General features: G+C 45.1%; 1 protein-coding gene across 4 annotated transcripts in view; it reads left to right on the forward strand.

Annotated features, from left to right (window-relative positions):
• SWAP70 (switching B cell complex subunit SWAP70) overlaps positions 1 to 16,581 on the forward strand; it is a 79,174-nt gene extending 62,593 nt beyond the window's left edge. For 2 of the 4 annotated variants that reach the window (XM_045484462.1, XM_045484465.1), the window contains 5 exons: positions 6,019 to 6,126; positions 7,703 to 7,869; positions 13,398 to 13,596; positions 14,572 to 14,668; positions 14,994 to 16,581. In XM_045484462.1, the coding sequence (XP_045340418.1) occupies positions 6,019 to 6,126; positions 7,703 to 7,869; positions 13,398 to 13,596; positions 14,572 to 14,668; positions 14,994 to 15,100 (678 nt within the window). In that variant the 3' untranslated portion in view covers positions 15,101 to 16,581. Of the gene's footprint in view, positions 1 to 6,018; positions 6,127 to 7,702; positions 7,870 to 13,397; positions 13,597 to 13,849; positions 14,671 to 14,993 lie in introns of those variants that run through there. The other 2 variants (XM_045484464.1, XM_045484463.1) reach the window with 2 other exon arrangements.
• Positions 16,582 to 24,576: the final 7,995 nt, after the last annotated feature.

Below are 24,576 nucleotides of genomic sequence, written 5' to 3' on the forward strand. Positions count from 1 at the left end.
CATGGAATTTTAGAGAGATTTTTTTGTAAATCGTTTTCTTAGGAAGTGTGTCTAGGTTACTAAGTGAGATAATCTGGTTTTTCCAGCCTTGGAATTATGAGGATCTCAGGTCAGCAGGACATTTCATTGACCAGAAAACAACAAGAATAATTGATGTTCATTGGGAAACCTTGTTGCTCAGTTATATCATGGTTCTGGGGTGGTAGTGGGTCCCCAGTGTATGGGCACTTGAGCCTGTCTGCCTTCCATCAGTGAACACCTGCTAATGACAAGATCAGAGACCCTTTTGTGTCCTCCTATGTAGCACTTATGCCCTGGAGTATGGGAGATGCTCACAGTATAAACCCCTCATTTCTGTTGGGGTTCTCCCTTTGCAGTCAGTCCATGGAAATGCCACACTTTGTACTGATATCCTCTGAATAGACTCACAAAGAATTTTTTAATACTTTTGGGGACTCCTGGGTGGCTCAGTCTGTTAAGTGTCTGACTGTTAACAGTCTGGTAAGTGTCTGAACTCATGATCTTGTGGTTCATGAGTTCAAGCCCTATGTCAGGCTCTGTGCTGACAGCTCAGAGCTTGGAGCCTGCTTTGTATTCGGATTCTGTGTGTGTCTCTCTCTCTGCCCCTCCCCCTGCTCACACTCTGTCTCTCTCTCAAAAATAAACAAACATTAAAAAAAATTTTTTTTTAAACCCTATTCAGTCACTCTGTCTTTTGATTGGAGAGTTTAGTGTATTTACATTAATTATTGATAGGTACTTGCTGCCATTTTGTTAATTGTTCTCTGGCTGTTTTTGTAGTTCTTCTCTGTTCCTTTTTTCTCTTGCTCTCCTCTTTTATGGTTTGATGACTTCTTTTAGTGCTATGTTTATATCCCTTCTCTTTATCTTTTGAATATTTAAAATAGGTTTTTGCCTTGTGATTACCATGAAGCTTACATATAACAACTTACATTTGTAACACTGTTTTAAGTTGATAACTTAAGTTTGATCCCATTCTCAAGCTCAACATTTTTATTTTCCCCTCCCCAATATTTTATTTTTTTATGTCTCATTTCACATTTTTTAATCTTGTTTGCTAATAAGTATGATACACTACATTATAAAAATGAAAGATAAAAATCATATGATCATCTCAATAGTTGCAGAAAAGCATTTGACAAATTCAACATTGACTTATGTTAAAAACTCTCAACAAAGCAGGTGTGGGGAGAATGTATCTCAAATAATAAATGCATACAAAGCCCATACCTAACATCATAAGCTTTTCCTCTAAGCTCAGGAATAAGAGAAAGACACCTACTGTCACCACTTTTATTCAGCATAGTATTTGAAGGCCTAGCCAGAGCAATTAGACAAGAAAAAGAAGAAAAGATCTGCAAATTGGAAAGTAAGAAGTAAAATTGTCACTATTTGCAGATGACATGATATTATATATAGAAAAAACTATTAGCTCCATCAAAAAACTGTTAGAACTAATAAATTCAGTAAAGTTGTAGAATAAAAAATATGCAAAATTCTGTGACGTCTATACACATTAATAATGGACTATCAGAAAGAGAAATTAAGAAAACAATGCCAGTCCCCTGTTGATGAACATTTGGGTTATTTTTACTCTTTTGATTAAATAGGCAATGCTCCAGGGAATTATTTTGTACCTGTATCATTTTATACATGTTCTAATAATTCAGTAAAACCTTGGTTTGTGAGCATAATTTGTTCCAGAAACATGCTTGTAATACAAAACACTTGTTTCTCAAAGTGAATTTCAAGAACCATTGACTCATTTATGATCATGTGATGTTCGGCGTCACATACTACTTGTATTGCAAGACGTTGCTCGTTTGTCAATAAATTTATTAGAAATGTTTGCTTGTGTTGCGGAACACTGCAGAACAAGTTACTCGCAATCCAAGGTTTTACTGTATGTGTTTAGAATAAATTCTTAGAAATGGGATTGCTGGAGCAGAGTATATACACTTACAATTATGAAATCCAGGCTGATGCAACAGCTACTATTTCAAATCTTACTAATCACTGTAACAGAGGAAAAAGTGTTCAAGGGTTTGGCAGTTAACTACTCCAGCTCAGAAGTGTCACTTCTGTTTACAGTACTTTGCCCAGAACTAGTTATGTGTTTTTGACGAGAAGTCATCTGTCAATTTTATTGATGTTTTCTTGTGTGTGATGAATCATTTTTTTCCTGTTGCTTTCAGGATTTTCTTTTTTACTTTGTCTTTCTACAGGTTTATTATGATGGGTGTGGTGTATATCTCTTTGTGTTTACCCTCGAATCTGTTGAATTCTTGGATGTGTCGGTTAATGTTTTCCATCAAATTGGGAAAGTTTTCAGTCATTATTTCTTTAAACATTTTTTCCTGTTCCTTTCTCTCTTCCCTCTTCTTTGGAAACTCTCATTATGTGAATGTTGGTACGCTTAATAGTGTCCCACATTTCTCTGAGGCTCTGTTCGTTTTTCTTCATTCCTTTTTCTCTCTGTTCTTCAAATTGCATTTCTATCAATTGATCTTTGATTCTTCTTGCAGCCCAAATATGTAAGGTGAAAACATCTAGTGAAGTTTTCATTTTAGTTATCATGCTTTTAAACTCCATAATTTCCAGTTGGTTATTTTTATAATTTATATCTTTTTATTGATAATCTCTATTTGATAGGGTATTGTTATACCTTCTATTACTTCCTTAAGCTTGGTTTCCTTGAGTTCTTTGAACATAAAACTTTCATGAAATCTTTGCTAAATCCACCACCAGGGCCCCTTCAGAGGCAGTCTATTGCCTGCTTTTTTCCCTGGACATTTTATTTTATTATTATTTTTAATATTTATTTTTAAAAATTTATTTTTTAAGTTCCAGTATAATTAACATATAGTGTCATATTAGTTTCAAGTGTTTAGCGATTCAACAATTCCACACATTACTCAGTGCTCATCACAATGAGTGTACTCTTAATCCCTTCCACCTATTTCACCCATTCCCCCACCCACCTCCTCTCTGGTAACCATCAGTTTGTTCTCTATATTTAAGAGTCTTTTTTTTCTCTCTTATTTCCATTGTTTTGTTTCTTAAATTTTTACATATAACTGAAATCATGTTATTAGTCTTTCTCTATTTTACCTACCATTGTACTAGATCCTCTAGATCCATCCACATTGCAAATGGCAAGATTTCATTCTTTTTCATGGCTGAGTACTATTCCATTGTGTGTGTATGTGTACATACACACATACGACTTCTTTATCTATTCATCTGTTGATGGGCATTTGGGTTGTTTCCATATCTTGCTCTTGTAAATAATGCTGCAATAAACAGAGATGTGCATATATATTTCTGACTTAGTGTTTTTGTATTCTTTGGTGTATCCAGTAGTGTGATTACTGGATCACATGGTAATTCTGTGCTTAGGTTTCTGAGGAAGCTGCATACTCTTTTCCAAAGTGGCTGCACCAGTTTGCATTCCCACCAGCAGTGCACAAGGGTTCCTTTTCCTCCACATCCTTGCCAATACTTGTTTCTTGTGTTTTTTATTTTAACCATTCTGACAGGTGTGAGGTGATGTCTCATTTTGGTTTTGATTTCATTTCCCCGATGATGAGTGATGTTGAGCATCTTTTCATGTGTCTGTTAGCCATCTGTATGTTTTCATTGGAGAAATGTCTGTTCATGTCTTCTGCCCATTTTTAATTATTTGCTTTTTTTTTTTTTGATGTTGTGTCAGTTCTTTATATATTTTGGATATGAGCCACTTATCAGATATATCATTTGCAACTATCTTCTCCCATTCAATAGGCTCTCTTTTAGTTGTGTGGATTGTTTCCTGTGCTGTGCAGAAGCTTTCTATTTTGATGTAGTCCCAATAGTTTATTTTTGCTTTTGTTTCCCTTGCTTCAGGAGACGTATCTAGAAAAATGTTGCTATGACCAGTGTCAGAGAAATTACTGTCTGTGCCCTCTCTTCCATGATTTTTATGGTCTCAGGTCTCACGTTTAGGTCTTTAATCTATTGTGTGTTTATTATTGTGTTTGGTGTAAGAAAGTGGTCCAGTTTCATTCTTTGGCATATTGCTGTCCAGTTTTCCCAACACCATTTGTTGAAGAGACTGTTTTTTTCCCATTGCATATTCTTGCCTCCTTTGTTTTAGATTAATTGACCATATAATTGTGGGTTTATTTCTGGGTTTCCTGTTCTGTTTTGTTGATCTGTGTGTCTGTTTTTAATGCCAATACCATACTGTTTTGATTACTACAGCTTTGTGTGGTATATCCTGAAATCTGGGATTGTGATACCTCCAGTTTTCTTCTTCTTTTTCAAACCACTTCTTTTGTGATTCCATACAAATTTTAGCATTATTCTTGTAGTATTGTGAAAAATGCTGTTGGAATTTTGATAGGGATTACATTAAATTTGTAGATTGTTTTGGGTGGTATGGACATTTTAAACAATATTTCTTCTTCCAACCCACGAGCATGAAATATTTTTCCATTTGGAAAACTGGACATTTTAGACAATATATTGTAGCAACTCTGGATATAGATTTCTCCCCTCCCCCTGGGGCATGTTGTTGCTTATTCATTTGTCTCCTGACTTGGCTAGGCTGTTTCAGTGAGGTCTGTTTCTTCACACTGTGAAGCCTCTGACGGTCTTCTTCATCAGAGGCACAGCCTTGGGCATGTACGAGATACCCTGAGGTGACCATGATGTTAAGGTTCTCTTTGTGTGTTTCTTTCTCTAATCTCTCTGTTAAGCTGTATGCCTCTGTTGCTATCCTATCTAGCTGTTAGAGCTCTATTGTTTTCAACAAGGGCTTGGGGCCTAACTTGCTCCACAGTCTGATATTATTTAAATTCAAGCCCATATGTAGTCTTTGAGACTTATTCCTATTACATGAGGGCTCTTTACTTTCTGTAACTGGTTGTCTCTGTTAAACTTCCACCTGGTGTGTGGTTTATAGTTTGTTGGTCTCTTGGAGCTATGAGCCTCCTCTTAATTCCTTAAAATCTCCATTGTTTTCAAGAGCATCTTTAAGTTTGAACTTCCACACATCTGTTTTAAATAATGTCATTTCTTTTGAGGAGAGCTCCAGATCTCTGCCTAGGCAAACCTCTGTGCCAGTGCTCTGGAGCTGGTGGCAGAAACTAGTGGTCTGCTTTTCTGGGTGTGATACCCCTGCTTTCTGAGCCCATCACCAGGTAGAGGTGGTACCCTCTGGTCTTCTAGGCTTGCCTCATTTTTTTGGATAAATCTTCTCCGTTTGCTATATGCAATTGGTTTAATTTCTGGAGACTTTAAATGGTTGTTTTTCGGGTTTTTTTTTTGAAATTATCTTCACCAGTTATGGGTGTTTTGCTGGGAAATGGGTCCATGGAGATCCTCACTGCCACCCTCTGGAAGTCAAGCTCTGGTAAAAGTTTTAAAGGAGTAACGTGTGAGATGACAAAACTATAGAAGGAGCTGAAGAAATAGATGTTGAACCTCATGAATGCATTTGTAAGTGAATTGAACTCCATGACTATACAAAATTTTCTTTGCAAAATGTTGTTCAGACTTAACAAGTCATTCATTTACCTAATTCATTCTGTATGTTCACTGGGAAAATTGTTGGAATGGAATTCCAGTGGATCTAAAGGTTTTTATTCTAGCTTGATTGAACATTAAGAATGTTTTGCTTTTCCCATGTACTTAGGTGTGGCCATTTCTCTTTCCTAACACACCTCCACTCTAATACTTACTGCTTTTCTTTTTTTTTTTTTAATTTTTTTTTTTTTAATGTTTATTTATTTTAGAGACAGAGAGACAGAGCACAAGCAGGGTCAGGGCAGAGCGAGAGGGAGACAGAATCTGAAACAGCCTCCAGGCTCTGAGCTGTCAGCGCAGAGCCCGACACGGGGCTTGAACTCACGAATCGTGAGATCATGACCTGAGCCGAAGCTGGACGCTCAACCGACTGAGCCACCCAGGCGCCCCTACTTACTGCTTTTCTGTGGGTGGGTTTTGATTGGATAGAAACTGGAAGAAGCAGCGTCTCGTGCAGCAGAAGAAGAAAAGAAACGCCTTCAGACTCAAGTGGAACTACAGGCGAGGTTCAGCACAGAGCTGGAGCGAGAGAAGCTTGTGAGTGCTACAGCTGGGAACCTGGGAACACTGCTGCATTAGCTCACAATGGTTCTTTCTGAGTGAAGGGGGAGGGGTCAAGGCCTGGGAGACTGGAGTGAGGCCGTCTTGTCAGCTGGGCTATGCTATATAGACATGCAGTGGGCTATTGGGGGAAGTTCTGTGTTTGTTCATTATGGTTTTATTGAGCACCTTCTATGTGCTAGGCATCATGCCAGGATATAAAGGTAAAAGACATAAATCTTGCTTTTAGGACCCCAGAATAGAAATTCATGGAATAGGGTGATAACTACTGTGATTAGGGTGACTGTATCTCTTGGTTTGCCTGGGACAGTCCTTGCCATCCTGATATAATTATTAACAGCATCCTATTTTCCTTCTCAGAAAGGCCTGGCTTGGAAAATAAATAGCTAGGGGGAAAAGTAAGCATGGGTTTCAGGACCTTTCTCTTCTGTAATGAGCAAAGTAGGGGGTGGGGGGCGGGTTCTGAAATCATGAGAATATAGGAATTCTGGTCTGCTGCTCTTGGCAGCTCTGATTCATCTTAGAGGTTCCCATCCCCCAAGACATCCAAGAGTCAGGTTGCCCTAGGTGGTTAGATAGTTAATTAGAATACAGGTCTTCTTACACAGAGTTGTAATTTGTGGGAGGGTACTGAGTCCAGTGCCCATTAAATAGCTGCTCATGATGTTTTTTTAAGTAACTTTTTGTTGCTTAGAGTTGAAACAGACATGTTTGTTTTATGAGAGAAAGTGTACAAGGGGGGCAGATGTGATACGAAGGAGTTGCTGTGTGCACAGCCAGAACATCTGGGTTTCTTTCCTCTCTGCTGCTTCTTCTGAGCATTAGTTTTCTCTTCTTTAAATTGGAGGCATTGTCATGTGATCTCTCATGACTCTTAGGATGATGTGAGCAAGTGTGAATATTTTATAAACCGCAGACACATACACAAATGTGTGTGCTATTACATTTGGATGTCCTTGTCTTTCAATTTTTAAGGCAGAGATTCAAAACTTTAATACAGAAGGGAGAAACCATTGAGTTGTTAGGGCACTAACGTAGCTGCGTGAGGCCCCCCAGGACTGGAGGTGCCCTAGGGCAGGAGTGGAGGGGCCTCAAGGCAGCCAGGGAAGAACCAAGGACTCTGCAGGTCTGTCTTTCCTTTCCCCCTTATTGTAACCCTTGGGCTCTTCTGACTGGACAGAGGTTCATTCCTTTTAGAGAAGATTGTGGGTAAAGAGGTTATGGCTTTATAACAAAAAGGAATTTAAGGAGAAATTATACAGGGGAATGATTTTTTTCTTGACTCTTGAATCTTAACGTGTAGAGTGGAAGGGATAGAAACTCAGAGAGGGCAGGAACACAGCATCTGGGGTGTACTTTGCGTCCTGGACTTGGGTCTTAGTGTTGGTACTGGGTGTGGTGCCCTCCTTCCTCCATCTTCAGTTCCAGGAGCGAAGGACAGGGCCCTGCCCACCCTGCCGAGCTGCAAGGTAGGCTGTGGTGTTAGGAGTGGGAGAGTTTCCCTGAGGGTGAAGTTAACCTGAGTTTAAACATGACCCTTTTATGTCATCAGATCAGACAGCAGATGGAAGAACAGGTTGCTCAGAAGTCCTCTGAACTGGAACAGTATTTGCAGCGAGTACAGGAGCTGGAAGACATGTACCTAAAGCTGCAGGAGGCTCTCGAGGATGAGAGACAGGCCCGGCAAGATGAAGAGACTGTGCGGAAGCTTCAGGCCAGGTGCCAGATCAGTTTGTATACTGTGCCTTTATGTACTTTTCTAGGAATTTCTAGGAATGACTAACATTCTGGTGAAGAGGGAGGAGTGTCTCTGCTAGATTGGAGAGACCTTGGAGGCTGGGCGGGTTGAGTTGTTTATTCTCCATCTATGGCACTGGAAGGCCCTTGCTTCTGGGGCTATCGACAGACCTTCTATCTATTTTAGAGCAGTCTGGTGGATCTGTTTGGTGAGAATGTCCATGTCTAGAATGAGAATGTCCATGGGCCCAGGAGCAGCTCTGGTGAGAACCTTCCTCAACATGTTCCAGACCAGAGAGGTCCACTGTGTGGAGGTCTGTTTCAGGCCAGAGGTACAGCTACTTTCGAGGGGTAATGAGGAATTAAGCAGTTTCCATCTGGTCATTCAGGATTGGTGACATTCCTTAAATAATTATTACTTGAAATCTTAGTTTTAGAAGTTTCTTATTTTGGTAAGCTCTGTGCCCAATACAGAGCTTGAACTCATGACCCTGAGATCAAGAATCCCACACTCTACTGACTGAACCAGCCAGGCACCTCAGTTTTAGAAGTTCTTGAAAGCTAGATTCTTCTTTTCCTCAGAGCTTTAAAAGTCAGGTTTATTATTTATGATAGTCATGATCTCAGGTGAGAACTCTCAATTTGTGGTCTTCATGGCAGCAGGGAGGACAAAGTAGAATAAAGACCCCAAAGGGAAAATTTGAGCTATCTTCTTCCAGTTTCTACCTTGTTTCCCCATTTGCTTTCTTTAAGATGTCTTGTCAGGGGATGTCTCTTATGGTTCTTAATTTTAATGTGATGGGATGGAGGGTCCCCCCCACTCCCAACCCCCACAACATTAGCATGGTGTCTGAGAATTCATCTCAATTCTGAGTGGGTCTCGAACCCACAAACTGTGAGATCATGACCTGAGCTGAAGTTGGATGCTCAACCCACTGAGCCACCCAGACTCCTCAAGTCTTTTTTTTTTTTGTTTATTTTGAGAGAGAGAGAGAGAAAGTGAGAAAGCAAGTGAGGGAGGGGTGGAGACAGAGGGAGAGAAAGCTCTGTACTGTCAGTGCAGAGTCCAATGCGGGGCTCGAACTCAATGAACCGTGAGGTCACTACCTGAGCAGAAATCAAGAGTCGGATGCTTAACCAACTGAGCCATCCAGGAGTCCCTGTTCTAGAAATTTATTAAAGTATTATTTTGAGTTTGTAGAATGAGTGATGTTTTGAGTGAGAGACAATTTTGGGTCATTGAAGCTAGTATAGTAGTTTTTAATCAGTGTCCTGGATTTGTTGAATCAAATTATCTTTGGAAAGGAGCCAGGCATGAGTATTTTTATTTAAAAAGCTTGGGCTAATTATTTTGTATAATCTGATTTAAGTAAATTGCAAAATGGTTTCAACCTTTGGAATACAAATATAACCAATATATGCATCTCTGCTCCAGTAAGTTGAGATAAGAGAACTTGGTGTGCAAAGGCCATTTTGTGAATTTTACTAAATTTACTGAATTCTGAATTTGTTTTCCATCTTAGTTTTTGGAACTTGAGATGAATAAAATTTGGTCATTTTTAGGTGAGGTGGATTTGCCTGTTTACTGAAGTCACAGAAGCTGGACCTGATTCAGAGGGACATTTTGTCAGATTGTCAGAGGGGGCTTTTCTTCTTGCTCCCACTCCTCTGGGTAGGCCTTCCTGGGTTGAAAATCAAAGGAAAGCATCATGGAGCCGAGTAATACATTTATGTCTAGCACTGCTGAACTGAATCATAATCTTAGGTTGAGGGCGTTTGCAGAGGGCTTTTTAGTTAACTTTCCTGACCTTTCTTTAAGCAATAGCTTGGTATCTCATTGTTCTTCTAGAAGATAGTCATTTCTCTGTCAGTGTTTGAAGTTTCCTCAGAGATATGTTTTGTAGTAAATTGTTTAAATACAAGAACTTTGACTTAACCCATCTAGGGCACATGATTTTTTTTTAAGTTTATTATTTATTTTGAGAGACAGGCAGAGAGAGAGAGGAAGAGAGAGAATCCCAAGCAGGCTCTGTGCTGTCTGTGCAGAGCCCGATGTGGGGCTCTATCCCACAAACTGTGAGAACATGACCTGAGCTGAGATCAAGAGTTAGACGCTTAACTACACTGAGCCATCCAGGCACCCTGTATATATATATTTTAATTAAATTGTAGTTGTTGTTATTTTGATGTGTAATATTGAAGGTTGTCTATTGTCTTCTAAATGGGACCTCGGAAGAAAACTGTTTAATATTTGGACAACTCAATTATTGGAAAGTTCTTAGCCATAATCTGCCCCATTATAACTTTTACCCACTACATTTTTAGATCTGTTAAGTTATGTCTGTATTCCCAGCAACTAATGCAGTGCCTGGCACATAGTGAGAGACCAAGGGATATTTTTTGAATGAATGAATGAATGAATGAATGAATGGATCCAAGTTCTACTAATAGAGGCTACTCTTCTATGTGATACTACTTTTTCATATATTTGAAAGCAATTAGGGACCAAGCTATGGAGTGAGATCTGAGTTTGATTCTTAGTTCTGGTACTTTCTAGCTGTAATTTTTGAAAAGTCACTTCACCACTTTGAGCCTTCAGTTCCTTATCTATAGAATTATGGATAGTTGCCTACCTTGCAGGGTCGTTGTGAAGATTAGAGGAGGAACTGCATGCACAGTATTTAGTGTAATGTCTGGTATTTGGTAGTTACTCAGTGTGTTGGTTTCTGTTCCTTTATTCCCTTTGCCGATGAGGAAGATGTATAACGTATAGAATGTCAAAATAAGCATTCAAAAAGATCTATTGACAGGCTGGACTGATGGTTTTAGACCAAGGAGATAGTTCAAAAAAATTTTTTTAATGTTTATTTTATTTTTGAGAGCGAGACAGAGCATGAGCAGGGGAGGGGCAGAGAGAGAGGGAGACACAGAATCCAAAGCAGGCTCCAGGCTCTGAGCTGTCAGCACAGAGCCCAACGCGGGTCTCAAACTCATGAACTGGGAGATAATGACCTGAGCCGAAGCCGGACGCTTAACCAACCGAGCCACCCAGGTGCCCCAGGAGATAGCTTTAAAGTAACAACAGGAATCTTGGATCCAGGAGACTTTGAAAAGATTCATGGTATTACTTTCCTGGGATACGATTGCCAAAAACCCCATACACTCTCAGGTAGTGTTAGTGAATACGAAGTATTCGGAGCAAGTGAGGAATCAGTCCTACTATAATAACACAAGCTGATATTTATCCAGCACCTAGATGTGGTCGGCACAGTTCTAGGTACCTTACATGCACTATCACAACTGATGCATCCACAAACCTTTGATGGTGGATGTAGTTTCTATCCCTTTTTTATAAATGAGGAAACCGAGGGACAGAGTAGTTAGTCTTTGTTCAGGGGTCTTATTTGGAAACCACAGAAACAAACTGGGGTTTCCTAGAGCAATAAAATAGTTAATTGAAAGGTTCTTGAATAGTTCACCAATTGCAAAGAAAGGCAGGTGGCCAGGCCTAAACACAGGCATGGACCAAGGGAAGCTGAGCAGCCCAAACCACAGCCCAAACCAGGCCAAGGGGAGAGTCCACCCAGGATGCCGCTGATGTCAGCATTGGCACTGTGTGTTGGGAGTCACCATTGCTTCTGCTGTCATGCAGCACTGGCCGTTGCCGCCACCAGCAAGATAAATTCTCCACTATCTCTGCTTTGCATCAGTTGCTTCAGGGTCGGAGCTCCAGGAAGGGCATCTGCTTAGCCAAGCCCAGCTCGGGCTTCCACTGTGCCCTGGCTGCCACAGGGCAGGAGGGCAGGGGTTGGGCCTGTGGCTTATGTAGTGGGAGGTGGGCCCTACTTCCCATCAAGATGCCTCCTGTGGCAGATTCCTTGGACACATGGAGGGGATTCCGACTGGGCAGCCTGAACACCTGCAAATGTCCATTCCCCCTTCATACTCTCACCCCTAGGATGAAGAAACAGGCCTTTCCAGTCTTGTTCACTGTTGTATCCCCAGTGTCTAGAAAAGCACACAAAGGTGCACAATATACACACACTGAATGAGTGAAAAAACACTGGCCAGACCACATTTGCAGTGTTGTGTTCAGTTGTGGGTATCACACTCCAGGAGACATCTAAGGAGGGAGTGGATGGTCCTGTGTAGAACTGGGGATAGTGGGTGGGAAAGCTCTTCCTAGTTGAGGTGGAACTTTCGAAGGATTGAGGGTGCCCGTTTGTGAACCCACTGTGAACTCGCCTGATTCCTGAAGCAGTGAGTGGCCCATCCTACAGAGTATTTGAGCACAGTAGGATAACCATGTTGCAGGATGTTGTAGAGGGAATTCTTCAGTGGTGGGGGCCGGGGGTGGAGGAGTTGGGAGTGGTGATATAAGGGGTGTCTATTCTGTTACTTTATGGCTTCAGTCATTAGTTTTAGAAGAGCATACTGAAGGTCAAGCCACTAGAGATGTGTCCTGTCCTGGGCTGGCATCTAAGTACATTGTCTACACTTTGGGTATAGGTTTGGGCTGTATGTTAGTTTTATTTATTTTATTTATTTATTTTTTTTCAACGTTTATTTATTTTTGGGACAGAGAGAGACAGAGCATGAATGGGGGAGGGGCAGAGAGAGAGGGAGACACAGAATCGGAAACAGGCTCCAGGCTCTGAGCCATCAGCCCAGAGCCTGATGCGGGGCTCGAACTCACGGACCGCGAGATCGTGACCTGGCTGAAGTCGGACGCTTAACTGACTGCGCCACCCAGGCACCCCATATGTTAGTTTTATTTAAATGCCTGTGTAACTGGATATTCTTAGATAGGTAGCCTGTCAAGATAACATTTTAGAGTCACACAAACCTTGGTTAAAATTCACTACTACCGGGGTGCCTGGGTGGCTCATTTGGTTAAGCGTCCGACTTTGGCTCAGATCATGCTCTCGTGGTTCGTGGGTTTGAGCCCTGCATCGGGCTCTGTGCTGTCAGCTGGGAGCCTGGAGCCTGCTTCAGATTCTGTGTCTCCTCTCTCTCTGCCTCTCCCCTGCTCATGCTCTGTCTCTCTCTCAACAATAAATAAATGTTAAAAAAAAAAAAAAATTTTCACCACTACCTGTGCGACATACTTTTAAATACCCTGAATTTTTATTGCTTCATCTGGAGGGATGATAAATACCTTGCAGAATTGATGGGGGGTTAGCAATAATGAAGTCAGGTATCTGACATATAGTAATTGTTCAGTAAGTGGTATGTTTTATTCTGCCTTTTGTTGGCTCCTTTCCCCTCATTTTCATTATCATTAGTTTGTTACCTTAAGGGTGAAACAGAGAGGAGCAGGGCAGGACACATGGGGCACCTTGCCAGCGCTGTGAATAAGGGCCTCTGTGGCCCCTAGTTTCCAACTTGCAAAATGAGGGAGGTGGATTAGATGACATCAGGTCTTGTCTGCTGCTCTTGGTGGCTCCGTCGTCCGCTGGGTCGGGCATGGAAGCCTGGGCAGGTTTGGTCCTGAGCTCCCCACCTTGCAGGTTGCTGGAGGAAGAGTCTTCCAAGAGGGCTGAACTGGAAAAGTGGCACCTGGAGCAGCAGCAGGCCATTCAGACAACTGAAGCGGAGAAACAGGAGCTGGAGAATCAGCGTGTCCTGAAAGAGCGGGCCCTTCAGGAAGCCATGGAACAGCTGGAGCAACTTGAGCTAGAGCGGAAACAAGCGCTTGAGCAGTATGAGGTAATCCAACTGATCCCTGCAAACGCCCATTTAAAAATTTAAAAACAAACATTTAAGCACCTGAAACTAACGTAACATTGTTTGTTAACTGGAATTAAAATCAAAACTTAAAAAAACAGTTAGAAATAACAGTATTTGCTTAGCTGTAAGAAGTTTTTACAGGTGGTGAGGTGTATCAGGTAAAGTCCAGTCAAGAGGCACACAGTAATTTGAACAGGGAAAGTTTAATATAAACAATTATTAACTATAACAGGGGATTACCTACGAAGCAGTAAAGAAGACTCTACGAATACAGGAATGGCACGTACATGAAGCAGCCCCTGCCTCTGAGACTGAGGCAGAGCACCCAGGAAGGGAACACATCTGCTCTTCGCCCCTTCTGCGCATTGCTGTGATCTAGACCTTGGAGAGGGCATGGCCTTGGCCCCACAGACAGCAGAAAAGCCGTGACTGGGAAGCTGTCCTCTGGGGACTGGGGGAAGCAGCCCACAGGGCAATGACACTAAAATCCACTGGCGTGAGCACTGTGGATGCCCCACATGTCACAGGAGCCGCTGAGAAGAGCACAGTGGGACCTGGGAGCAGAGCCCCTTCTTCCAATGACCCTTCAGTGCCCTTTACTGACAAAACTGAAGTCGTGCCAGCTGGTGAGGAGAGTCACCCTGGTGTCGTGTGCAGGACAGAGGAGGCTGGATTTGGGGCCGAGGGTGGTGAGCCGTGATGCGTACACAAGGATCTTACGCATTCATGTGTAGCTGTGTCATTAGGTCCTTTGGGTGACCTTGGGCAGGTTACCCAAGCTCTCTGCATCCTGGTTTCCACATCTGTAAAATGGGGGTGATTAATAGTTCTTGCCTCTTCGAGTAGCTGGATTTCATGGGATAATCCACAGGAACAGAGTAAGTGCCCAAGCATTTTTATTTGGTCTTAAACTGCCTGTGTGTTTGCATAGTTTAATATCTACCTTTGTTTCAGGGAGTTAAGAAGAAGCTGGAGATGGCAACTAGTAAGACCAAGAGCTGGAAGGACAAAGTGGCCCAGCATGAAGGATTAATTCGATTGATAGAGCCAGGTAACACGCTCTTTGAAGTAGTAAGATATTCATCCAATTTATTCTTGTTTTATTTGTGTGTTTAAATTGTGCTAAAAATCTTCTTGAGCCCAAATATACAGAAATCACACTGTTTAGGGCCCATTTCTCTTGAATAACTTGCTCTGTACTAGATAAGAAGGCTCAGTTGATTCCCTCGCATACATCTTCTAGTTGTTTTGGCTGGTGTGACATTTATGGATATTCCTCAGAGAAGAAATCAAGTAGAAAGTTACTATTTTATCTGGAAAAATGGTAATGTTCATTGAAGAATGTGAAGAATATTTAATGTGTGTTTGTTCCTTAGGTTCAAAAAACCCTCACCTGATCACTAACTGGGGCCCCGCAGCTTTCACCCAGGCAGAACTGGAAGAGAGAGAGAAGAACTGGAAAGGAAAGAAGAACACAGAGTGACCAAGTGACCCGAGCGACGAGCTGGCAGGAGTCCCGTCCATTGTGCAGATTCCGGGTGTAGCTGGAAAGCTTGATGCTAAAGACAAAGGAACTGGCTTTGCTGCTTCTAACCATTCTTTCTTCAGTGCCTTCTATCAGGCCAATATACTAAGGAAGGCTTCTTATTTATCTTCCTGAAAATAAGGGCTTACCTGAAAAAAAAAAGTCGACACTATCAAGCTTTTTATTTACTCTTTGAAAACTTTAGCTTCTGAAAATTCCCTTTAGCTCTCTCAGGTCCTTGTGGGATCGAGGCAGCATGCAAACCGCGCCGTGGCCGCCATCAGCTGCCGATGTTGAGGTGCATGGGGGTGTGGGGTCAGGATTACTGGATAATCAGAACCTGAGTGACTGGGGTCATTCCTTTCCTGTGGCAGCATGTTTCCTTCTTTGAGTGCACGGCCAGTCTGTTTGCCTTGGCATGCTGGTTGCCATGGATACTTTTGACCAGCTGCTCCCACAGAGCAGTCCCTGGCCACGTGTGGATCTTGCCTCCGATAAGAGGGCGCAGTCCATGGATGCAGTTGTGCAGAAGTTTCTGCTGAATGCAGTGCTGCTGAGTTACTTCCTGGCTTCAGTGGCACTAAGCTCAAGGAGGCAAACACCTTATTAAAGAGGCTTTGGCTAAGATAGATACTTAGGAATCAGCACAGAGATGAACTCAGTAAATCCCATTTGGAATGATAATTTGATACTAACTGAATTCTTCCTAATGTTTAAAAAGGTTTTAAGGGTCAACGTGCTGCCAGACCCCTTGCTTTTTCTTTTGTAGTTACTGTACAGAAAACTTCAGGAATATATGGAAGTTTGTCATGATTAGGCCTTTTCCTTGATAAATATGGATATGATCATTTATAGGAATTATACATGAAAAAGGTTTTAAGAATGTATTTTTATGATGTCCTATGTTGAGAGGGAACAAATATTTATAATTTTCAAACATTCTTACCTAAATGTTGTACAATGTAATATGCTGAACTTTAATTTTTTTGCTAATTTTCTAAGATATATTAAAAATGTTTTGTATGTTTGTTTTTTTTCTAGTAAAATGGACTGAGTAAGAAAATAAAAATACCAGAACAGCATGCATTTTAAACTGTCTGATTTAATAGAACAGTAGGGTACATTTGTGTATTTTCATATAACGAGATGGACTTGAGTTTAGGGATGCTTCCTGCAAACACAGTTTGGAGCTTGGACCCCCGAACCAGTGCTGTGATGACGTTAGCTATGGCTTTGTGTTTGGTGCTTGAGTCACTCATGTGGGAAACCATGGCAGATGTGTGCATTCACAGACGGGAATTTACGATGATGATTTCTCCCTCATTGTTGCTGTTATCTCTGAATCCTGTTAACTCTGCTTTCCCGAATTTTCTTTTTATGCCTTTTAGTTTTTGTTTCAGTTTTACCAGAGTAAACTGTGGTTTTTTGTTTTGGTCTCACATGGTTGCCAAGATTAAAATACCTAGGGTGGACTAAGGCGACCCATGCTCTTTCCCTTCTAGAGGGAGACAGCACACTGGCTGGTGTTTTTAAACATCTTTCTGTACTGTAGTGGTTCTCAACAGGGGACGATTTTGCCCACCAGGGGACATTTGGCAATATCTGATCACATTTTTGGTTGTTACAACTGGGAGTGCTACTGGCATCTAGTGGGTAGAGGCCAGAGATGCTGCCGAACATCCTACAATTCATGGGACAGTTCCCTGTAACCAAGAGTCATCTGGACAGAGATGTCTGTAGTGTCAAGGTTGAGAAAACCTGCTCAGGAAAGGCAAATTCTGTTGTCCAGAACACAATAGTAGGGGTCAGGGTTTCCCCTTACGGAGTCTCAGAAGTTGACCTCTTTGGTAGAAATGGGAGGGAAAGAGGCCGCTTGCTCTGTGAACTGGCGGAGAGCGGAGGGCAGGAGCTTTGGCACAGCCTGTGTGGGGGCGCTGTGCTTCAGAAATTACAAATTTGCATTTTTAAACACAGATCTAAAGGGAATTGCTTTGAATGTGTTTTAAAGTCTTTGTGAGGCAGGTTGCTGAAGTGTGAAATAGGACGATTGTCACAACCTTGATTTTCTTTTCACAAGAGGGAGGGTCCATCAGAACCATTCAGCGGCTGCTAAGAAATGAGCATTCAGATCTGCCCAGCTGGTGTCACACCTTGTACTGGTGCCTGTTCCACTTGGCAGAGCCTCTTGTACCTTCAGAGGAGTGTCAGCAAAGCACAGCTGCCTCATGGAGCGAGGATCAGGTTAACATGAGGCCATGTGGACGTGAGGAAGAGGCACTGCCCAGCTTTCACCAGTTCATAGTAGGTGCTCAAAATTTATTGAAAGGGTCGGTCTTGGGAATAGTTTAAGGAATAGGTTTCTTTTTTCTTCCCTTGTATTTCCTTGTTTATTTGTATAGTCATTTTGAGACCCGTTAAAAGTCACGTCTCAACTTTGGGAAGCTGTTTGGTGAGATCTAAGCTAAAGACAATGTGTGCACAGCAGTTCCACCCCCAGGAGAAAAGAGGCACGTTGTCCACCAAGACTCTACAAGGAGGTTCGTTCACAGCAGCTTTGCTTAGGATGGCCCCAAACGAGAAACAACCCAAATGCTCATAAGCAGGGAGTAGACTGATGAGCTGTGATATAGTCAAAGGATATTACATTTTAATTAGAACACATCACTGAGAGATGCAACAACATGAGTGAATCTCACAGACATCATGTTGAACAAAGAAACCAGAGAACGGTCTGTGTAATTATATTAATTTCCAGAACTGGCAAAGGTAATGTGTGGATTTCCAAGCCAGAATTATAGTGATCTAGGTAGGGGTGGTTGTTGATTGCAAAATACCATCATAAGGGATGCTGGAAATGGGAAGCTGTTATATAAGGAAAATGTATCAACTTGTACAGATAGTAACTGTAGTGCCTCTAGAACGCTAGAATTGGCTGGTCCCCAGAGGTCAGTGGGTCTAAACCCCTCACTTTGCAGAGAAGGACCTGGAAGGGGAGGAGTCAAATCCACACTGGAATGCCTCTCTTCTAGGATGCAGTTCTTTACACCCCCTGCCTTCTCTTTACATTTGTACACCAAACATGTTTATCTCAATGTGCTTCTGTCATCTATTGCCCGGCCAAACTGCATGTCCGGGCTTCACCTTTCTATGGAGGGAGGGCCCTGACCACTCTTGTCCTATGGTCAGCTTCTGTTGGTGCGAGGTTGCTGAGTCTTTGGCCCTGTGCAGAGGCTAAGCTGTGATGGACGCTGAGTTCCAACCAGGGCTAGCCTCAGATTCCTCTTCCATCCCCACCACTCAGATGCTGCACACTGTTTCTTAGGGTCATCTGCCCACAGGAATGCAGGCCTCCCTCCCTGTTTATGTCCACCTCCTCAAGAGCAGTCCACAGAGCCCGGCTGAGCCAGCAAGGTGTGAAGAGTAGGGAGAGGCAAGTTTGTCTAGTAGTCCCTGAGGCTAGCAGCTGACCCTTCCTTCCCATCTGAACCCCTCATTTCCTGTCCCATGTCACCCTGCCTCTTCCCCTCGGCCGACACTGCTTGGAACGGCCACCCACACTAGGTCTTTGAGAGCAGGCCTCCCTGGACTGCACTTCGTGTGTTTTTCCCCACTCTGATCTCAGGTGCTCTGCTCTCTTGATGGGCCATCCTGGGCCAGCTCCCTGGGAAGATGCACTGTGAACCCACAGGCTAGTTTTGAGGGTGCTGGGACTGCTGTCACCTCCACACTCATCTGTAGCTTTGCTACCCTCAGAAGCCAGGCCCATCCCTCTCCTCCTGTTTGAGAAGAGGAAGCAGCACCACTGTCCAGTGCTGCCAAACTGGGCTCTCTGTTCCCATTTGTGTCTGAAGTATTTGTTTGCCAGGAACACACAGGGAATCCAAAAAAGTGTGTAGAAGCGGAAGCTTTCATCCCTGTGTCCCAAGGCCCCGTACTCCCCACAGCAGTTAGCTGTAAGACGGCTAAAGGGACAGGGTGGATGAGTTCTTTCTAGAGTGGCTGCCCTCGGTCTGAGATTACAAGTAGTCAGGGCTTGGCCTCCAAAAGTACTGGAAAGAGGCTGGATTTCAGAGTGACAACAGACCTGGGTTCTACTCATGGTTCTACCTTACTGTGTCACTTTTGAGTTAGATTCTGTATTCTCAGAGGGAGTCCCGCACAGGTAATATGTCCTTCTGAGGGTGTCATATCTGGAGGCACATGATATTCATCTGTCCTTAACTGGTGAGAGAATAAGGACCTGCTCAGATTTCTTCACATCACAGAGACGTACTGTTCTCCTGACCCCCACCCCCCGCCGCCCCGCCTGCCGTTATTTCATCCTAGTGCAGTTTCCAAAGTCATGTGATGAGGGGCTTTCCATCTTGGCTGGGCCAGGACACATAATGGGGATTTTGCTGGAGAACTGGCAAGTTCTGAGAAAATTCCGCAGGTGACTGAGGTAGGTGATCATGCAGAGCTACTGGAGAGTCTGGGGACATCTTGAGTGCTCTGCATTTTCCATGGTCAGGTGTCACTTCTGAAGTGTCCTGCAAAGGCAGGTGCTTGGCAGATGTTTGAATGGCTGAGGTCCTAGGCAAGGGCTCCTGTCCGTGAAGACCCCCCACTTCCCAGACGTACCAGCCCTCTGGAGGGCTGCAGCTAGGCTTGGAAGTGGATCTAAAAGGCCTGGGACTGCCACCTCCCAGGACCCCCAGGACCCCCAGCCTCTGCTTTCCCCTCTGGGATCTTGTGGAAGCCAGAGCTGTTCTCCACACTCCTCCCAGGGCCTCACCCAGGAGCTGCCCCTTACACTACTTCTGATGTTTTTGCTGATTCTGTCTCAATGCCTGTGGGGTGAGGCTTCCCACTGCACTCCTGCTCTTTCTCAGAGATGAGCCCAAAGCCCCTTCAGGGCAGGATGCCCCCCTCATGGCTGTATTGCCAGCACATGGCACCTAGTAGCTCCTTAGTAAAGGCTGGCTTTTTAATGACTACTTTTGGGAAGACATCCTTGTCCTCAAATATGTCCTGGATGTAGTCCCCTGGGCTCAGAGGAGACAACAGTGACTGACCTGCAAACAACTCTTTTCTACAGAATTTCTGCTCTCTTTAGAGCATTTACCCCAACCCTGTCCTGGGGCTGAGGATACGCTTAAGAGAGTTAATGCTAGCATATGTGAAGGATGGATCATCAATCCCAGGGCCTCAAGTCCTAGTGTCCATTTCTCCCAGTGAACCATGGGAGACTTCATGAAAATAAAGATACTAGAAAGTCAAAACTTCCAGAATTCTCTGATGGACAGGCCAATTAGGACCCTCTCTCCCTCTTTGTGTGACTTTTTTAAAATAACGTTTGCAGTATTTCACAAAGTAATACACACCCAATGTGGAAAATGGAGACAAAGCAGGTATGCAGAGAGAATAAAATACCCTCGCTACGATCCCACCCTCCAGAGACAATCGATCAGGGTTGTGGCACAATCCTCCAGGCCTAGGTTTTGGCTTGAAGGAGGGACACACCCGCCCCATAAGAGACAACTCCCCACCCCACCATCCACCGCCTCCATGGCAGGTCGTGAATTGGCCCAGACCCAGGGGCAGTGAGCTGTTCACGCCTTTGTGGAAATGAGCCCCTGCCCAGGCACTCGCAACTGAGGCTGAGCCAGGACCTTGGCGCTGTCCTGGGCGACTCCGCTGGGGGCCACCAGGTGGCAGGCGTGTGCCACGGTCGCGCTCCCTGCCACCCCGCCCGCCAGGTGTCCCACTCGCGACTTGGTCTCAGCAGGGTGGCAGGGAGTGCCAGCGGTCACAGCCGAGTCCCTCCAAGGACTGAGGAAACCCATGGAAGCTAAGCATAGCGGAGCCAACTGTGGGCAATCTCATTGTGTCTTCCAAAGCCCAGAAAGTGGGCTTTTTTCCTACTTTACAGATGGGGAAAACGAGACTCAGATGTTAGGCAGTTGCCCAAGGAGATGGCAGGCGCAGAGGGATGGGGGACAAAAACCAGGGGTCCTGACTCCAGAGCTTCTCCTAGCCATTGGGCATGTACCAGCTGCCTGCAGGGCAGACTGCCTGGAAGCCCATTGAGGGGAGAAGGTGGGGGAGCCCCCTTCTTCCTCAGGCCCAGAGGTTTCCTTTAGGGGGTCTAAGGAATGCCCTACTGGTAGCTTGAGGCATTTTGGTCATGATTCACCCCTCCCCACGCCGCAGGCACACACACGGCCTGGGCCCTGTTCCTGTAAGAGCCTAGGAAGGGGCAGCCCTCTCCTCTCTGTGTCCTCTGTGGACAGGCTTGGCAGGGGGCCACGGCTGGGATGAGAGTGGGTTAGGAGGGAGGGGGAGCAGCCAACAAGCAGGGGCCTGTTTCCTGACTGGTCTGACCCTGGCTGTCCCCGGGGAGGCCCCAGCACACGGAGCAAGGTCATCCAGGGCGAAATTCCAGTCTGAGCCCTGAGCAGTAACTTCAGTTTTCCTGATAAGGCTCAAGAAGGGACACCGAGAGGCAGCCTCACACCCCCACTCTGTCAGCACCTCCACTCCTGTGAAGCCTCCGCTGCAGACAGTCGGCCTCGGAAAGAGACAAAGATAGACCGTTGGCCAGATAAGGAGAGAGACGGCCAGGGATAGACAGGGCAAGGAGCACAGAGGAAGAAGACAGGGAGGGACCAGGCAGGGCCATAGCTGAGGCAGTGGGTCTGGAGCTCCAGAGCCTGGAAATGCTTCCGGGGTTGTGCTTGCTAAGGTTGCGACTGGGTGCAGATGGAGAAAGATGCAATCATGGCTGAAACAGGAGGGGTTTTAGGTGTGGTGGAAACATGGATGGGATGGCTGGCAGCTCTGTACCTGTGGTCCTGGTTTCAACGTGCACAAACCTGGGACTGGTGGGCGAGGGTGATGGAGGAGTCCACGTGCGGCATAGTCTCTGAGCCTCCAGGAGGCCAGGCCAGAGAGGTTAAGATGGGGGCCCTACACCAGTGGAGGGACAGATGCAGCTGGACCCAGATTGCTTACCAGAGGCTCCTGACTTGGGACTTCATCCCTGCACACTCTGTGCAGAATATTTGCACCCAACACTGGCTGTTTGGCTTGGCAAGTGAGCAAGGTGTAAAGTCACAGCTGGGATGTGGGCATCCAGTCACCATATGCAGCTGAGTCAGTCTCAACCACTTCCCCCACTCCTGGGGGCAAGAGCTCGTGCCTCCATGCACAGCCCTATCTGCACAGGTACAGACGCCATGTGCAGCTGAGTCATAGCTGCCTCTCAGAGCACGTGCCTGCATGCACACGCACGCAGGTGCCCACAGATGCCATTTACACCTGATCCTGAGTCACTGACACTGTTGAACCCTGAGAAAGGGTACTGAAAGTATGTTCTGCCATTCCCATTTCAACACGATACCCATATATACTCACACACATGTACATGCCCACCATACATCCATTGTGCCTGTCACACCATATTAGGGGATCAGTAACCACAGGTGGAATGAATAAATGAGTGAACGAACGAATGAATAAGCAAACAAGTAAAAATGCGAGTGACACCCATACTGTTTGGCTACTTGGTAAAATTGGTTGGGGCAGTGCTGTAGGGTGGGTCCCTAGTCTATGTCTGTAGGGAGTTGTCTTGCTCCAAATATAGCCTCCGTGGGCGGCAGGGAGCCAGGGCTGCCTCCCAAACTGTGACTTCACTGGGCCTAAAGCCCAGCCTCTGAGGACTTGGAGAAAATTAACAGAGAAGAGGCCCCAGCTTTCTGCAGCCAGGGCTGAGCTCTGACACTGGAGTTGGTGGGTGACAGCGTACTCTGGAAATATCACTTGCTCAGGGGCTTGAGCTATAGGATAGAGTACTCTGTAGATGGTCCCAGAAAGAACTTCTCCTGGGCTAGGCCCCTAGGAACTGCCTGTCCTGAACTTTGGGGGCCAAACATGCAGGAGGCAAGGCCCCAGCTGAGTGAGAGCTGGGGCAAGCACAGTGCCTGGGCTCACCTGGGGGTTGCCAAGCCAAGGCCTATTAGATGGTTCCCCATCTGGGCAGGCTGCGCCCACGGCTGCTCCTCAAAGCTTCCTTTCCCTAGCCACTCTGCTTCTGCCCTGTTTCATCATCTGCAATATTGTAATCTTACCACAACTGATCTTCCTGCCTTTAGATTCCCCCTTCTAATCCATCTTGTTCACAGCTGCCAGTGTTATATTCCTAAAATGCAGATTTGACCACGTAGCTTTTCCGCTCAAAATTCTTCCATAGTTCCCCACTATTTATCGACAGAGTCAGATTGCCTTAGCCTGGTGTTCGAGACCCTTCACGGTCTGGTCCCATGCTACCATGGGGCTGATGTGTGGAGGGACAGTTGTTGGTTCTATCTATTGGGTGATGGGTGGACTCTGGGCAGGTAGGCACTCTTGGGCATGAAGGGCCCAGTGGGCTGTTTGACTTGCAGACAGATGATTAGATGTCTAGATGGTGGGAGGCTAGCTGTAGGGTGGAGATGTGGAAGGTAGGTGGAAGGGCAGTGCTTGAGCCAAGGTTATTTTGGTTGCAAGGAAGAGAAACCCGTATCATCAGAAAAGAGGTGGGAGACAGTTAAGGATAAAACAGGCAACCTTGTAGACCTCACCGACATTCAGGCCCCATGCATATTGGAACTGGCAGGTCAGGAAGGGTGGCTCTTCTCTCCATCTTTGGTGGATCTCTCAGTCTGTCCTCCCTTTAGGCTTGGGCTTCCTCCTCCGGGCCCAGTGGCCATTCTCTCAGCTACTCTGGCTCCTTCCTCCCACAAGTTTTTTACCAAGTACTTATTTACGTGCGTGTCTGTGCCTCCACCATGCTTCTATGTGCTGACAGGCAGGCTGCAAACAGGAAGTTACTGCCTTCAGGAAGCCAAGGAGGCAGCTGTATGCCAGGGGGTGATGCTGCTGACACAGCAGAGCAGGAGAGGGGTGCAGGGTGCAAGGCCAGGGCTGGGTGCTGTCAGGCACGGGATGTGCAAGGAGCATCTCTGAGGGAGAATGGAGGCAAGTGAGGGGTGAGTTCTGCCAAGTCCAGGGGAGGAGTGTCCTAGGAAGAGCGCAGGACAACTGTGGTGGGTGGCTGATGCAGGTGAGCAAGCGGCCCACGGCAGGAGATGACATCGAGGGGCAGCAGAGTGAGGGATCACCCCGGGTTTTGTAAGCCGTTGTAAGGACGTGGAGACTTTCAGTCCAAGGAAGAGGGAGCAGCACTGGAGGATGCTGGCCAGACGATGCCGTGAGCTTACATTTATAGGGGCGCCCCCTGGGCGCTGTAAAGCAGGCAGACCCCTTAGGAGGCTCCTGCACAAACCCAGGTGGGAGACGGGCCAGGCCGGCAGTAGCGAAGGTGACAAGAGGTCCGGTTTAGGGTGTACTTTGAAGGCAGGGTCAGCTGTGGCTGAGTAGGGAACACTCCGTCAAAGAAAACTCAGCCCGTGGCC

The sequence above is a fragment of the Leopardus geoffroyi genome, chromosome D1, assembly GCF_018350155.1.
Source record: "Leopardus geoffroyi isolate Oge1 chromosome D1, O.geoffroyi_Oge1_pat1.0, whole genome shotgun sequence".
Classification (NCBI taxonomy): Eukaryota; Metazoa; Chordata; class Mammalia; order Carnivora; family Felidae; genus Leopardus; species Leopardus geoffroyi.